The sequence below is a fragment of the Saccopteryx bilineata genome, chromosome 2 (genome assembly GCF_036850765.1).
Source record: "Saccopteryx bilineata isolate mSacBil1 chromosome 2, mSacBil1_pri_phased_curated, whole genome shotgun sequence".
NCBI lineage: Eukaryota > Metazoa > Chordata > Mammalia > Chiroptera > Emballonuridae > Saccopteryx > Saccopteryx bilineata.
The window spans coordinates 349,607,456-349,625,096 of record NC_089491.1 but is presented as its reverse complement, the minus strand read 5'-3'; the positions used below and the strand labels follow the sequence as shown (position 1 = coordinate 349,625,096).

Below are 17,641 nucleotides of genomic sequence, written 5' to 3'. Positions count from 1 at the left end.
TATGAGAAGTCAAGGCACATACGAGAAGCAACTACTACAAGTAGATGCTTTGTGCCCCTCTTTCTTATTCTCCCTCTTTCTCTCTTTCTGTCTCTCTGTCTCTCTCTCCAAAAATCAGTAAATAAAATCTAAAAAAAACAACAACCCATTAAACTCCTAGTCAGTAGCGTTTACTTTTTAATGAAGTGGAAAGATTGCTGGACATAACAAGTCAGGCCCACTGAAGCCGCCCACCTGGTGGTTTCGAGTGTGAACCAATGTGATGTTGGTGAATTAAAAGTGAACAAAATCGCTTCTTGACCTTTTGGCTAAGATCAAGTGTAAAGGTGAACATACATGCAAATAACACTTTGGCAGGGAGACAGAGCTCAGGATGAGGCTGGGCATCTGGTTGCTGGGGAGGGAAGTGGGGAGGTGGAGCTATGTCTGCCATGAGCTGGGGAAGTGGCACTTCTCTCTCCCTGGCCCTCACCCCACCCTCGCAAGCAGTTAGCCTCATCTCAGCATCCCAGCCTCAACCTCCCATCTTTCTTCCCCAGGTGGGCCTTGACCCAGGATGACTGAGCCCCGCCAGGAGTTCAACATGATGGAAGATCATGCTGGAACCTACAGGCTGGGGGACAGGAAAGATCTCCCCTCTCAAGGGGGCTACACCCTGCTGCAAGACCACGAGGGTGACGCGGACCATGGCCTAAAAGGTTAGTGCACAGCCCTGCACAACAGGCCGGGGTGCCTCGGGAAGCACAGAGAACCCGCTTGCTTTGGAAGAGGCTGGCAGGAAGGGTTTGCGGCAGATTTTTAAAGGAGTTTTAAGTACTGTATTGGGTTAGATCAGTGGTAGTCAACCTGGTCCCTCCCGCTCACTAGTAGGCGTTCCAGCTTTCATGGTGGGTGGTAGCGGAGCAACAAAAGTATAAATAAAAAGATAGATTTAACTAGAGTAAGTTGTTTTATAAATATTTATTCCGCCAAACTTAGTGAAAATCCAACATAAAGTACTTGGTAAGTAATTATTATTATATGCTTTAACTTGCTGTAACTCTGCTTTATAAATTTTATAAAGTAAAGTTACTTCCCTACTTTATAAATCACCATTACTGTGGAACCTGTGGGCGGTTAGAAAATTTTACTACTAACAGAGATACAAAAGTGGGCGGTAGGTATAAAAAGGTTGACTACCCCTGGGTTAGATTGTCAATAGAAGCCTCAACATTTGAATGGGCCAAGATAACTCAAAATGCAAAGCAATTTGAAAACACACCTTTTCAAAGGAGAGTTTGCCCCATGAGTGGATGCAGTATGACAAAGACCGCAGGGATTTATCAGTCTGATTAATACAGGGTGTTCTCTGGGTCTGTCGCCACACCTGTTAACCTATAAATCAGCAGCACTCATTAATATGCAAAATACGTGGCCTTACAGATTCTCTTTACCTCTTCCTCACAGCCTGTCTCGGCCCTGTCCGGCAAGTTGGTTAGCTTTGGGATTCCCATTGTAACTATATTAATAAATTGCATCAACTTCTAAATATCCTAAAATACAGTCTTTTAGCCCAATTGGCTTAGCCTCCTCCTCTCCCCTTCCAAATGAATGCGTTTCATTTCTCCGTCTGACCACTGAGTTCAGGGAGCACACAGCTCTCTCTCTTCTGCTCCACATGCTGACTCCCGATTCCCGCCAGGAGCACCAGGCTGGCCTCAGTACAGGAAGGACTATGTCCCTGACCTCCAGACCCATTTCTAAGGAGGGAGAATGGCAAACAGTCTCCTTTCTCTTTTAATGCTAAAAATCATTTTAAAAAACACTTTGCAACCTGGGGTGTGGGATAATGAATGGATGTGGTACAGCTCCTAGGTGGGAAAGAACCTTTTCTGGGTACATCTATCTAGGAAGGCTCCCTGGAGGAGGTGGGTCACCCAGGGTGCCCTGGGTATGGGAACACAGGAAGCAACGGCCACTGTCTTAGAAAGGTTTCAGAACTCATTGGGTGCCAAAGGCTGGCTTCTCTGTATGTGTTTAAGCAGGGAACACATTGGAGTCAGAGGAGCTTGGAAACTAGACAGGTGGGCTCCAGGTTGGAGGAGGTGGAGGAAGAGTGGGCATGCTGTCCTTGGGCTCAAAGGCCACGCAGCCAAAGCTCTAAGTGAGAGGAGCAGGTGGGGGGTGGGGGGATTCCCAATCAGCATGCCTGACCCTGTCTTGTGTCTTGGTAACAAGAAATGTGCATTCTGGCCTCCCTCAGAACACAGCCTGGCCACAACCCGAGCTGCTATGTTCTAGCTCCTCACAGAGGGCAGCTGGGTCCCGAGGACACCCTCCTTGGAGGACTTGATCCCACGTATCCCCTGCATGTGTCTTGTCTCTCTTTCTGTCAAGTCCCTGTGGAACTTTATTATTAAACTTTTTATTAAACTCTCAGTATATTCACAATATACTGAATTCTGCCAATGAAAAATAGCACTCTATGTAGGGTTGCCTGGTTTAAACATTAAAAATATAGATGATGGCCCTGGCCGGTTGGCTCAGTGGTAGAGCGTCAGCCTGGCGTGCAGAAGTCCCGGGTTCGATTCCCGGCCAGGGCACACAGGAGAAGCGCCCATCAGCTTCTCCACCCCTCCCCCTCTCCTTCCTCTATGTCTCTCTCTCTTCCCCTCCCGCAACCGAAGCTCCATTGGAGCAAAAGATGGCCCGGGCGCTGGGGATGGCTCCTTGGCCTCTGCCCCAGGCGCTAGAGTGGCTCTGGTCGCAACAGAGGGACGCCCCAGATGGGCAGAGCATCGCCCCCTGGTGGGCGTGCGGGTGGATCCCAGTCGGGCGCATGCGGGAGTCTGTCTGACTGCCTCCTCGTTTCCAGCTTCAGAAAAATACCCCCCCCAAATATATATATATATATATATATATGTTAAAGCAAATGTACAATAATAATGAAGGATGTGAATAACTGGGGAAATTCGGTGTGGGGTACACCCTCTGTACTGTCTTTGCAATTTTACTGTAAATCTAAAACTGTTCTAAAATAAAAAACTCCCTTTTTTTAAAAGTTCAGGGGAAAAATTGTTTTGACCAATGTTATTTATTGAAGGGAAAACTAAATTCAATTTGTATAGTAAGAACCAGTTTATTGAGTTATTTCGTGTCTCAGAGTTGCCTAAAGTATGTTCTTTAAAACTACTCAATTCTTTCATGTAAAATATGACCAGAGTTCAATGCTAAAACAGACATCTGATATATACAGCTGGCCCTTGAACAACTTGGGGATTAGTGTCACCATTCCTGCGTCATCGAAAATACATATATAATTTCCCCCCCCCAAACTCAACTACTAACATCCTACTGTTAGCCATAAGCCTTACTGATTACATGAACAATCGATTAACACAAATTTTATGTATTACATACTGTATTCTTTTAATAAAGGAAGCTAGAGAAGTGATGCAGAGAAAAGAAAATGACATTTAGGAAATCATAAGGAAGAGAAAATATATTTACAGTACTTACTGAAATAAATCCACATATAAGTGGGCCCATATAGTTCAAATTGTGTTGTTTAAGGGTCAATGTATAATATATACAAATTTTAAGTTGCTAACCTTTCGGTCACTACCGTGAAAGTAGAGCATTGGAAAAGTTTGCTTACTAGAAGAATGTACTTGCCAAGAAAGCAAGTAATACCTAAAAGATTTTCATAGTTCTCATCAAATTTGTTCTTGCTGCTAAGGATTTAGAATGAGTGATTTTTATATGGGGAGCAATAGGTGTCACTTGCCAGAAGGCGTCATTTTACTAGCAACATTTTAGATAAGTGACAGACTATTTTAAATAGTGACAAGAAACCACATGTAAAACACTAGAACAGAGAGTATCTAAGTGTATGCTAAATGCTGGGGAAGGGCTAGATATAGCCAGACAGAGCTGCAAAGGGTGAAAGGTGGTTAACTGATAAAATAAAACATCCTAATGAATTAAAGGTGTCAATGGGTTAACTTTGCTATACCATCTAGGTAAGACATTCAGAAGAGGTTTTTTCTTCCTTCAGACCTCCAAGAAATTTAACAAGCATAATGCAAATGATAAAAATTGCAGGCTAGGAACAGATTAGGGACGAGAAGGGAGTACTGTATTGGGGGTCAAGAGGGCTAGAGGCTCCATCACGCCCATATGAGCCTGTGCTCTGACAGTCAAGGCTGGTTAGCAATCACAAGACCCAACATACAGTCCACAGGATGCTTCCTCATCATTTGTCCAAAACCTATTTGAGGCAGTTTGCAGGGAGCTGTATGTGCTGGAAGCTTGTTTAGAATTAGCCCTTCTTTGAGTGGATGGGTGCAGCCCAAACTGGGTGTCCAGGGACGATGTTTTAGCAAAGGGTGTGGGGTGTCTGATCTCACAGTGCACTCGCCTTTTTTCATCTTGGGGTTCTGCTTCATGCACAGAACTAGCCCGTCATGAAACTGACTCCCGGGCTGTCCCCACTCCAGGTGGGGTGGTTCTCACAGAGTGCACCGGAGTTTCCTTGGCTTCAGATTCCAAAAGGACCGTTTTCTTTTTTCTTTTTTTCTTTTTTTTTGTGGCAGAGACAGGGAGAGTCAGAGAGAGAGACAGATAGGGACAGACAGACAGGAAGGGAGAGAGATGAGAAACATCAACTCTTTGTTGCGGCACCTTAGTTGTTCACTGATTGATTTCTCATATGTGCCTTGACTGGGGGGCTACAGCAGACCGAGTGACCCCTTGCTTAAGCCAGCGACCTTGCGCTCAAGCTGGTGAGCCTTGCTCAAACCAGATGAGCCCGCGCTCAAGCTGGCCACCTCGGGGTCTCGAACCTGGGTCCTCCACATCCCAGTCCAACGCTCCTTCCACTGTGCCACCGCCTGGTCAGGTGAGGACAGTGTTCTTATAAGCGACTATGGCTGACATTTCAGGTGTCATCAAGGTTGATTAGTCAATACTTCGAGATCCTTCTATGAAAGGAGCTGGGTGAAGTCCAGCCAGCAGTTTTGCAGTTAGAAGTAGGCACTGTGTCTGCTCTGTGCTAATTCCTGCTTTGGAGGAAGGAGCTGGAGCTTTGAATATTTTCCAGGTGTGTTCTACTTGTCATTAATTAATGGCAGTAATCCCCCATGAATCTCCCCAGTATGGAAAAACAAGGTCCCAGGTTTATGTGGCTTTGCTTTCTGGAATTGGTGGCCATTTATCAATATGAAAGCCTTGCCTCAGTTGGAACTGTAAGTTGATTACAAGGCATTGTCTTTTCTCACCAAGAACAACTACTCATCACCTGTGTTTTTGCCTGATGACCCTGGCATGTGGGCACAGTTGTGTTGGGGGTGAGATTGGTCCCCTTTGTGGTTTTATCACATGGCCACGTTCCAACCATCTGGGTTCCATGCTGAATGGTTTTTGGCTCCAAAAAAACACTGTTCCTGAGTTCCTCCTGAGATCACAAGGTGGGTGGGAAGAGGTGGCCATTCTAAGGGGCTCACTGTGTATGTTCCAGAATCTCCCCTGCAGATCCCTGCTGATGACGGATCTGAGGAGCCAGGCTCCGAGACCTCCGATGCTAAGAGCACTCCGACAGCCGAAGGTGGGGCCTCCTTCCTCTCATTGCTTCATTCAGCCAGCTACTTCCATGTGCCAGCCTGCGTGTAGCTGTGCTTTGAGCGCATGCGTGCCACCCTTCCTGGCTGCATTCGCTGCTGCCTCTCCCTCTGGCTGAGAGATATGCTTGCTCAGTGCTTTGCAGGATGGCTCAGGCTTGGCTCAGGAATGTTGGGGAAGCCGAGCCCTGCTTTGATGTCTTGCTCAGTAGTGCCAGGTATGGACACCTTCCTCATGTGTGTGCTTTGAGGCAGCCACACTTGAAGAGGCTGGGATCTATGACGAAGCAGGGCTCATGCACAACTCCTCAAAGCCACTGCTCTATATTGATTGTCCTCCCAAAACTCCTTCAAAAGCCCCCACCCACCTTGCTCTTTCATGAGCCGTGAGTTCCCAGAGCAGCTGTGTGGCTGAGGAAAGGAGCAGGTCCATGCATATATCTAAGCTCACACTTTGGGGACTGGTCTTGGTTCAGTATCCTTCATTTTTTTAGCACTGGGCTTGGCCTGGGCCTCTGGGTGTTGGCCACCATATTAGTTCCAGCCCGTCTTCTAACCTGTTCTCTCTAGACATTTGGTACGTAGGTTATTGTAAAGCTACTCAGGTATTTCCTGAAGTACTCCTTGGTCTTGATGTTGACCACCTTCTCTTGCTTCCCATCTATGTCAGTCAAGACTGAGTTTGATTACAGGTAAAGGAAAAGCCAACTGACCGTGGTATATCTATGAAGAGGTTTATTTGTCACATAATAAGATGTCTGGGCTTGGGCATTCCTGAGTGTCATCAATGCTTTTCTGTCTTTATCTTCTGCCATCCTTAATGGTTGGATTTTTGCCTCATGGCTACAAGATGGCTGCTGTACTTCCAGGCATCACATATGTCTTTTCTTTTCTTTTTTTTTTTGTATTTTTCTGAAGCTGGAAACGGGGAGAGACAGTCAGACAGACTCCCACATGCGCCCGACCGGGATCCACCCGGCATGCCCACCAGGGGGCGACGCTCTGCCCACCAGGGGGCAATGCTCTGCCCCTCCAGGGTGTCACTCTGCCACTACCAGAGCCACTCTAGTGCCTGGGGCAGAGGCCAAGGAGCCATCCCCAGCGCCCGGGCCATCTTTGCTCCAATGGAGCCTCGTTGCGGGAGGGGAAGAGAGAGACAGAGAGGAAGGAGAGGGGGAGGGGTGGAGAAGCAGATGGGTGCCTCTCCTGTGTGCCCTGGCCGGGAATCGAACCCGGGACTTATACACGCCAGGCCGACGCTCTACCACTGAGCCAACCGGCCAGGGCCTATCACATATGTCTTAAAAGCAGAAAGAAAGCTTAAAAGCAAAGCAAAGTGGCTAAAAGGGTTGTGAAACCAAGAGTTTTCCTGCAAGCCCCCCCTGACCAACTTCCGCTTCTGTCTCATTTGTCAGAACTGGATCTCATGGCCGCCTCTGGCTATAAGGGAGACTGGGGCATCAAGCATTTTGCTTTACAGCCTCTTTAGTAGGAGAAATCAAGAGAGAAGGGAATTGAGAATGGCTTTTGAGTAACCAGTTCATGGTATCTGCACCTCCATCTCTTCATCTTCCCCACGGAGGCTCAAGGCTCTGTTCTCGGCACTTCTCTGGGCCCCGCCCATTACTTTGGCTGCCGTGTCACAGGATGAGAATCTGGCCCCAGCATCTCCCCAAGAGTCCACCTTTGGGTAAATTCAGAAAGTGGCTGTCAACTGCCTGCCAATTGCTTGTTATAAGGGTGTGTCTATGGAGAATGTGGTGGACACCCCCAAGGCTCTCAGCCCTGTGAAGAGAACCAGGCAAACTGTTCTTCCCTCTCCTCACAGCCAGTGATGCAAGACATATTCTGCTGATCTTGATAAGACAGTTGTGCAAGTTGCGTACCTACCTGAGCAAGTCCTGAAACCCTAATGCCAGAATGCGTGCCAGCCTTCCACATCATGGCTTTCAGCATTCCAGTCACATTATTCTGGAAGAATCTTCCAACCAAGTCTCACTGCCCTCTGGACCCTGTACATGTGTGGGTCCCAAGAGCTTCAACTCCCATACCCCAGGGAAGGGGCCATGCTGGGCCGGCGGCTCCACCTGCTCCGGGACCATAATTAAAGTGGAGTCCCTTTGTCTAAACTGGCTCAGGCTCTTGGAATGCTCCCAACAGGGACAGCTCCTTATGTTTACCCAGAACAGCCTGGGAGGGTGCCAGGGCATCGCTCGGGGACAAGTGCCGATTTGGAAGTGTTCCCCGCAATGAAAGACTGAGAGCAGTTCCTGCTGGTAGAGCTGCAGCTCTGGTCTCTGCTCTGAAGGTGGACCCATCTGCAGGCCGGTTGTCAAGCGCCTGACCCTGGACAGCACTGGGCCTATTCATTGCTTCCCAGGGGACTCTGCACTTCTTAACCATGGGTCATGGACTCAGGGGGACAGGGCAAGCTGGAGGACACTGTGGAGGTCACCTGGAAATAATAGTCCCATTTTGTAGATGAGGAAATTGAGGCCCAAAGAGGACAGAGGACTTGCCCAAAGCCTCACAGCAAAGCCACAGACCCCATCCCTAACTCCAGAGTTCTTGCCTTAGTCCCCTGCCTTAGTCCCAGTTGCTTTCCTGTACCACCTTAAGGGTCAAACAGTTGTGAACAGTCATCTGATTTTCAACATTTCTTCTTTAAATACCCCAGGACCGTCCCCAGCACTCTCTTTCGCTGCTGTTTCCATGGGGGCTGTCCCTGGCTTTCCTGGTAGATCGCCTGGGCCTGGGCGTCTCAAGCAGAATATTAATGTGCTTCCTGGGAGCTATCAGGCAGGGTGGCTCTGGGCCTGCTTTGTGGTGCGGCTTTTTGCATGTGGCTGAGTCCCCTCCCACCTCCCCTCCCTGCACTGCTCCCACACACGAAGCAGGGTGAGGGGCTTGGCACGGCTCGTCCTGGGCCCCCCAAAGGTGATTTTCAGTAGTTTCCAGACGTGACAGCACCCTTAGTGGATGAGGGAGCCCCCGGTGAGCCAGCCACTCAGCCCCCCATGGAGATCCCAGAAGGAACCACAGGTGAGGGTGATCCCGGGCCGGGTGCTTGGCTGATGTGCAGGAGGAAAGGGTGTGTGTGGGGTTATGCTTATCTCAGAGTGAGGCAGGAATGTGGGCCAGCACCAGCTTCTGGGAATCTTGGGTGTTCTGAGCTTGATGCCTTAATGTCCTGCCTGCTGGCCTCCCGGGGGACAGAGGACCTTCTAGATTCCTTCTAGCTTCTCCTACCCTATCTCAGTTGGTGCATTGGCTACACAGGCTTCTCTGAGGCAGGCTGGGGGCAGATCCAGCCTTCACCCACGCAGTCAGCCCCCTCTCCTGCTCAGACTGCCCAGTGACACGATCACTTCCCCGGGAGTGGTTTGCCACCAGAAGCACCAAGTGTGCAGCAGCGTCCAGATGGCTGGCCCACACCTTTGGAGAATCTTAAGTGGACAACCCCTGAGGAATTCAGAGATATAATCTAGCCTCCAGTCCTGCCACTGTCTTTCCAAACGTATCTGCATAGAAAGAACAGGCATGACGAGGCTGTCCTGTCCACATGGATGATGGAGAATAGCTCAGACATCTAGGCACCAACCAGAAATAGCTCTGGACTCGGGGCCACCAGAGTCACGAGCTGCCCGGGCCCTGAGGAAATGTCTAGCCCAGCCTGGAGCTCCGCTGTCATTTCCTCCCCGTGTCCACCGCTGGGGTTATGTAAAGACTCCAGCCTTCGGCTTGGTGATTGGAGGGTGCTCAACAAGAGATGCAGAAGAATCCTGGACAGGATTTCACCAGCAGTGGAGAGTGGGGAGATGCAGGCGGTGCTCACAGCAGCCACGAGGGAAGCCACAGCTTTCCCCGGGGCTCCCTCTCTGAGCACACCCGTGCAGGGGCCAAGCAGCACCACCCGGCCCTTCAAGGCAGTTTCAGCTTTGCGAGTGGGTCTTCTGAGATGGGTAGAAGGGGATGTTCTCGAAGCCCAGCAGGTCTCATCCTTGGCAGTGAAGGTTGTTTGAAGGCTGAGGGACGACTCATGGGATGAGATCATGAGCCTCTTGATTTTCGTCCTTCACAGTAATTTTTTTGTGGTGGGACTCCTCCCCTGCCCGGAATGAAAACGCTAGCCCACGTTCCGTCACTCCTAGGTCATCAAAAGGACTTTCGTCTTCTTAGTCACAAAACACAGTCTGCAAATGCCAGTTAGAATGCCCACTCTGTGTAAAGGCCAGAGCTGGGTCAGGGCAGCAGCCCCACCTCTGGCTGGGGAGCGGGAGAGGGTGGGAGACGCGAGACTGAGGGGCACTGCTGAGAGCGGCTGGCTCCATACCCTCGGCAGGGTTTAGAGGTGACTCTTGCTCTGTGTGGACCTTTTCTGAATTCTTCCAGGCTCCTCCCACCCGGTTAGCCCCCCCTAAGGTCTCTCCCTGTGCACTTGATTCTCCTCTGCTCCTTGGGGGCTAAAGATCCGCCTCCAGCCTCACCTCTGCTGAGGTCAGCTTGCTCCTGTTGGTGACCTCCTGGACGTGGTCTAAAGTGTCCCCACACTGTCGCTGCCCTGTGCCCATAGCAGGTCCGTGGGAAACACACGGACATTCTTTGCCCAAACTGTGATATGAGGACTGACAGCAGGGCCAGCACCATGCTCCTCTGTCCCCAACTGAAGCAGGCCCAGCCCGTCTCTCCCACTCTGCTTCTCCCAGGGTGCGTCTGACAGCAACCGCCATGTCGGTAGCCGGAGACCACACACACACACACAAGCGTCTCCACATGAGACCTGAACCCCTCTCACTGGGACTGATGGGAGGGTAGCTACATGGCCAAACCCTCAATGTGTTCTCTCCAAAGAAATCCTCCTGAAAAATACCCGCTGCTCCATCTTCTCCACCCTCCACCTCCTCAGGGAGATGGGACCCTCCCTCCATCTTCTCCACCCTCTCCCTCCTCAGGGAGATGGGACCCTCCCTCCATCTTCTCCCCTCCACCTCCTCAGGGAGATGGGACCCTCCCTCCATCTTCTCCCCTCCACCTCCTCAGGGAGATGGGACCCTCCCCTTCATCTCCTCCCCTCCACCTCCTCAGGGAGATGGGACCCTCCCTCCATCTCCTCCCCTCTCCCTCCTCAGGGAGATGGGACCCTACCTCCATCTCCTCCCCTCTCCCTCCTCAGGGAGATGGGACCCTCCCTCCATCTTCCACCCTCCACCTCCTCAGGGAGATGGGACCCTCCCTCCATCTTCCACCCTCCACCTCCTCAGGGAGATGGGACCCTCCCTCCATCTTCTCCACCCTCTCCCTCCTCAGGGAGATGGGACCCTCCCTCCATCTTCTCCACCCTCCACCTCCTCAGGGAGATGGGACCCTCCCTCCATCTTCTCCCCTCCACCTCCTCAGGGAGATGGGACCCTCCCCTCCATCTTATCCCCTCCACCTCCTCAGGGAGATGGGACCCTCCCTCCATCTTCTCCCCCTCTCCCTCCTCAGGGAGATGGGACTATCCCTCCATCTTCCACCCTACACCTCCTCAGGGAGATGGGACCCTCCCTCCATCTTCTCCCCTCCACCTCCTCAGGGAATGGGACCCACCCTCCATCTTCCACCCTCCACCTCCTCAGGGAGATGGGACCCTCCCTCCATCTTCCACCCTCCACCTCCTCAGGGAGATGGGACCCTCCCTCCATCTTCCACCCTCCACCTCCTCAGGGAGATGGGACCCTCCCTCCACCTTCTCCCCTCCACCTCCTCAGGGAATGGGACCCTCCCTCCATCTTCTCCCCTCCACCTCCTCAGGGAATGGGACCCTCCCTCCATCTTCTCCCCTCTACCTCCTCAGGGAATGGGACCCTCCCTCCATCTTCTCCCCTCCACCTCCTCAGGGAATGGGACCCTCCCTCCATCTTCCACCCTCCACCTCCTCAGGGAGATGGGACCCTCCCCTCCATCTTCTCCACCCTCCACCTCCTCAGGGAGATGGGACCCTCCCCTCCATCTTCTCCACCCTCCACCTCCTCAGGGAGATGGGACCCTCCCTCCATCTTCTCCACCCTCCACCTCCTCAGGGAGATGGGACCCTCCCCTCCATCTTCTCCACCCTCCACCTCCTCAGGGAGATGGGACCCTCCCTCCATCTTCTCCCCTCCACCTCCTCAGGGAGATGGGACCCTCCCCTCCATCTTCTCCCCTCCACCTCCTCAGGGAGATGGGACCCTCCCCTCCATCTTCTCCACCCTCCACCTCCTCAGGGAGATGGGACCCTCCCTCCATCTTCCACCCTCCACCTCCTCAGGGAGATGGGACCCTCCCTCCATCTTCCACCCTCCACCTCCTCAGGGAGATGGGACCCTCCCTCCATCTTCTCCACCCTCTCCCTCCTCAGGGAGATGGGACCCTCCCTCCATCTTCCACCCTCCACCTCCTCAGGGAGATGGGACCCTCCCTCCATCTTCTCCCCCTCTCCCTCCTCAGGGAGATGGGACCCTCCCTCCATCTTCCACCCTCCACCTCCTCAGGGAGATGGGACCCTCCCTCCATCTTCTCCCCCTCTCCCTCCTCAGGGAGATGGGACCCTCCCTCCATCTTCCACCCTCCACCTCCTCAGGGAGATGGGACCCTCCCTCCATCTTCTCCCCCCACCTCCTCAGGGAATGGGACCCTCCCTCCATCTTCCACCCTCCACCTCCTCAGGGAGATAGGACCCTCCCTCCATCTTCCACCCTCCACCTCCTCAGGGAGATGGGACCCTCCCTCCATCTTCCACCCTCCACCTCCTCAGGGAGATGGGACCCTCCCTCCATCTTCTCCCCTCCACCTCCTCAGGGAATGGGACCCTCCCTCCACCTTCTCCCCTCCACCTCCTCAGGGAATGGGACCCTCCCTCCATCTTCTCCCCTCTACCTCCTCAGGGAATGGGACCCTCCCTCCATCTTCTCCCCTCCACCTCCTCAGGGAATGGGACCCTCCCTCCATCTTCCACCCTCCACCTCCTCAGGGAGATGGGACCCTCCCCTCCATTTCCTCCCCTCCACCTCCTCAGGGAATGGGACCCTCCCTCCACCTTCTCCCCTCCACCTCCTCAGGGAATGGGACCCTCCCTCCATCTTCTCCCCTCCACCTCCTCAGGGAATGGGACCCTCCCTCCATCTTCTCCCCTCCACCTCCTCAGGGAATGGGACCCTCCCTCCACCTTCTCCCCTCCACCTCCTCAGGGAATGGGACCCTCCCTCCATCTTCTCCCCTCTACCTCCTCAGGGAATGGGACCCTCCCTCCATCTTCTCCCCTCCACCTCCTCAGGGAATGGGACCCTCCCTCCATCTTCTCCCCTCCACCTCCTCAGGGAGATGGGACCCTCCCCTCCATCTCCTCCCCTCCACCTCCTCAGGGAGATGGGACCCTCCCCTCCATCTCCTCCCCTCCACCTCCTCAGGGAGATGGGACCCTCCCTCCATCTTCTCCCCTCCACCTCCTCAGGGAATGGGACCCTCCCTTCATCTTCTCCCCTCCACCTCCTCAGGGAGATGGGACGCTCCCTCCATCTTCTCCCCTCCACCTCCTCAGGGACATAGGACCCTCCCTCCATCTTCCACCCTCCACCTCCTCAGGGAGATGGGACCCTCCCCTCCATCTTCTCCACCCTCCACCTCCTCAGGGAGATGGGACCCTCCCTCCATCTTCTCCCCTCCACCTCCTCAGGGAGATGGGACCCTCCCTCCATCTTCCACCCTCCACCTCCTCAGGGAGATGGGACCCTCCCTCCATCTTCCACCCTCCACCTCCTTAGGGAGATGGGACCCTCCCTCCATCTTCTCCCCTCCACCTCCTCAGGGAGATGGGACCCTCCCTCCATCTTCCACCCTCCACCTCCTCAGGGAGATGGGACCCTCCCTCCATCTTCCACCCTCCACCTCCTCAGGGAGATGGGACCCTCCCTCCACCTTCTCCCCTCCACCTCCTCAGGGAGATGGGACCCTCCCTCCATCTTCCACCCTCCACCTCCTCAGGGAGATGGGACCCTCCCTCCATCTTCCACCCTCCACCTCCTCAGGGAGATGGGACCCTCCCTCCATCTTCTCCCCTCCACCTCCTCAGGGAGATGGGACCCTCCCCTCCATCTCCTCCCCTCCACCTCCTCAGGGAGATGGGACCCTCCCTCCATCTTCTCTCTCCACCTCCTCAGGGAGATGGGACCCTCCCTCCATCTTCTCCCCTCCACCTCCTCAGGGAGATGGGACCCTCCCTCCATCTTCTCCCCCTCCTCCTCCTCAGGGAGATGGGACCCTCCCTCCATCTTCTCCTCTCCACCTCCTCAGGGAGATGGGACCCTCCCCTCCATCTTCTCCCCTCCACCTCCTCAGGGAGATGGGACCCTCCCTTCATCTTCTCCCCTCCACCTCCTCAGGGAGATGGGACCCTCCCTCCATCTCCTCCCCTCCACCTCCTCAGGGAGATGGGACCCTCCCTCCATCTTCTCCCCTCCACCTCCTCAGGGAGATGGGACCCTCCCTCCATCTCCTCCCCTCCACCTCCTCAGGGAGATGGGACTCTCCCTCCATCTTCTCCCCCTCTCCCTCCTCAGGGAGATGGGACCCTCCCTCCATCTTCTCCCCCTCTCCCTCCTCAGGGAGATGGGACCCTCCCTCCATCTCCTCCCCTCCACCTCCTCAGGGAGATGGGACGCTCCCTCCATCTTCTCCCCTCCACCTCCTCAGGGACATAGGACCCTCCCTCCATCTTCCACCCTCCACCTCCTCAGGGAGATGGGACCCTCCCTCCATCTTCCACCCTCCACCTCCTCAGGGAGATGGGACCCTCCCCTCCATCTTCCACCCTCCACCTCCTCAGGGACATAGGACCCTCCCTCCATCTTCCACCCTCCACCTCCTCAGGGAGATGGGACCCTCCCTCCATCTTCTCCCCTCCACCTCCTCAGGGAGATGGGACCCTCCCTCCATCTTCCACCCTCCACCTCCTCAGGGAGATGGGACCCTCCCTCCATCTCCTCCCCTCCACCTCCTCAGGGAGAGGGGACCCTCCCTCCATCTTCTCCCCTCCACCTCCTCAGGGAGATGGGAGGTTTTAGACTTGGGAGACATTTTTTCAGCTGTTGGCTTTGACAATATGTACCTTAGTTAGCACTTCAATTGGGCAGGTCCCAGGTTCTGTATCTTGGTGTCCTGGTGAAAACTTCTCATTTGAAGTTCATTTGGGGGTGCAGTATGGCCACTCCCTGCAGGAATCCCTGCCACGCTGAGTTGGGAGCCCCTGTGTCTTGGAGCTTCAAGGAAATAGAGTGGATATATAGTGATGTGATGGTGAGCCCTGTCACAGCCTCCCTCCCTGTGACTCCTCTGAGCCCTCCTTACTGGCACTGGGGGTCGTCAGGGTTATTGGCATCCACCAATTTCTGACTTGCACCAGGGCCAGGATATTACAACTTTGCATCGGCACGTGAAAACTGCCAACTTCCCAGTGCCACGTGGTGACATCACCTGGCATGCCTCCTCACGCTCTCTCAGGACTTTGTGCCATTGCTCTGGACTTGCTGTCACTCTGAGCTTTCCTTCCATTACCTTGTCAGAAACTCACACTGAATCTATGCTTGGAGCTGTGCCTCCCGGGCAGCACAGTGTCAGACACGGAACAGCCCCGTGAGACCTCCTGGGCAGCACAGTGTCAGACACGGAACAGTCCCTGTGAGACCTCCTGGGCAGCACAGTGTCAGACACGGAACAGTCCCCGTGAGACCTCCTGGGAAGCACGGTGTCAGACACGGAACAGCCCCCGGGAGACCTCCTGGGCAGCACGGTGTCAGACACGGAACAGCCCCCGGGAGACCTCCTGGGCAGCCCAGTGTCAGACACGGAACAGTCCCCGTTAGACCTCCTGGGCAGCACAGTGTCAGACATGGAACAGTCCCCGTTAGACCTCCCGGGCAGCACAGTGTCAGACACGGAACAGTCCCCGTGAGACCTTCTGGACAGCACAGTGTCAGACACGGAACAGTCCCCGTGAGACCTCCTGGACAGCCCAGTGTCAGACACGGAACAGTCCCCGTGAGACCTCCTGGGCAGCACAGTGTCAGACACGGAACAGTCCCCGTTAGACCTCCTGACAGCACAGTGTCAGACACGGAACAGTCCCCGTGAGACCTCCTGGACAGCCCAGTGTCAGACACGGAACAGTCCCCGTGAGACCTCCTGGGCAGCACAGTGTCAGACACGGAACAGTCCCCGTGAGACCTCCTGACAGCACAGTGTCAGACACGGAACAGTCCCCGTGAGACCTCCTGACAGCCCAGTGTCAGACACAGAACAGTCCCCGTGAGACCTTCTGGGCAGCACAGTGTCAGACACGGAACAGCCCCCGTGAGACCTCCTGGGCAGCCCAGTGTCAGACACGGAACAGTCCCCGTTAGACCTCCTGACAGCACAGTGTCACACACGGAACAGTCCCCTTTAGACCTCCTGACAGCACAGTGTCACACACGGAACAGTCCCCGTGAGACCTCCTGGACAGCACAGTGTCAGACACAGAACAGTCCCCGTGAGACCTCCTGGGCAGCACAGTGTCAGACACGGAACAGTCCCCGTTAGACCTCCTGACAGCACAGTGTCAGACACGGAACAGTCCCCGTGAGACCTCCTGGACAGCACAGTGTCAGACACGGAACAGTCCCCATTAGACCTCCTGGGCAGCACAGTGTCAGACACGGAACAGTCCCCGTTAGACCTCCTGACAGCCCAGTGTCAGACACGGAACAGTCCCCGTGAGACCTCCTGACAGCCCAGTGTCAGACACGGAACAGTCCCCGTGAGACCTCCTGGGAAGCACGGTGTCAGACACGGAACAGTCCCCGTTAGACCTCCTGACAGCACAGTGTCAGACACGGAACAGTCCCCGTGAGACCTCCTGACAGCCCAGTGTCAGACACAGAACAGTCCCCGTGAGACCTTCTGGGCAGCACAGTGTCAGACACGGAACAGTCCCCGTGAGACCTCCTGGGCAGCCCAGTGTCAGACACGGAACAGTCCCCGTGAGACCTCCTGGGAAGCACGGTGTCAGACACGGAACAGTCCCCGTTAGACCTCCTGACAGCACAGTGTCAGACACGGAACAGTCCCCGTGAGACCTCCTGGACAGCACAGTGTCAGACACGGAACAGTCCCCGTGAGACCTCCTGGACAGCACAGTGTCAGACACGGAACAGTCCCCATTAGACCTCCTGACAGCCCAGTGTCAGACACGGAACAGTCCCCGTGAGACCTCCTGACAGCCCAGTGTCAGACACGGAACAGTCCCCGTGAGACCTCCTGACAGCCCAGTGTCAGACACGGAACAGTCCCCGTGAGACCTCCTGGACAGCACAGTGTCAGACACGGAACAGTCCCCATTAGACCTCCTGACAGCCCAGTGTCAGACACGGAACAGTCCCCGTGAGACCTCCTGACAGCCCAGTGTCAGACACGGAACAGTCCCCGTGAGACCTCCTGACAGCACAGTGTCAGACACGGAACAGTCCCCGTGAGACCTCCTGGACAGCACAGTGTCAGACACGGAACAGTCCCCATTAGACCTCCTGGGAAGCACAGTGTCAGACACGGAACAGTCCCCGTTAGACCTCCTGACAGCACAGTGTCAGACACGGAACAGTCCCCGTGAGACCTCCTGGACAGCACAGTGTCAGACACGGAACAGTCCCCGTGAGACCTCCTGGGAAGCACAGTGTCAGACACGGAACAGTCCCCGTTAGACCTCCTGACAGCACAGTGTCAGACACGGAACAGTCCCCGTGAGACCTCCTGACAGCACAGTGTCAGACACGGAACAGTCCCCGTGAGACCTCCTGACAGCACAGTGTCAGACACGGAACAGTCCCCATTAGACCTCCTGACAGCCCAGTGTCAGACACGGAACAGTCCCCGTGAGACCTCCTGGGCAGCACAGTGTCAGACACGGAACAGTCCCCGTGAGACCTCCTGGACAGCACAGTGTCAGACACGGAACAGTCCCCGTGAGACCTCCTGGGCAGCACAGTGTCAGACAC

The 17,641-nt window shown here is 54.6% G+C and overlaps 1 protein-coding gene across 15 annotated transcripts in view; it reads left to right on the top strand.

Annotated features, from left to right (window-relative positions):
* The window catches only part of MAPT (microtubule associated protein tau), a 115,335-nt gene that overhangs the window by 56,306 nt on the left and 41,388 nt on the right, over positions 1–17,641 (top strand). For 8 of the 15 annotated variants that reach the window (XM_066262699.1, XM_066262696.1, XM_066262695.1 and 5 more), the window contains exons 2-4: positions 540–698; positions 5,498–5,584; positions 8,556–8,639. In XM_066262699.1, coding sequence (XP_066118796.1) covers positions 557–698; positions 5,498–5,584; positions 8,556–8,639 — 313 coding nt within the window. In that variant the 5' untranslated portion in view covers positions 540–556. The remainder of the gene's footprint in view (positions 1–539; positions 699–5,497; positions 5,585–8,555; positions 8,640–17,641) is intronic. The other 7 variants (XM_066262702.1, XM_066262698.1, XM_066262704.1 and 4 more) reach the window with 2 other exon arrangements.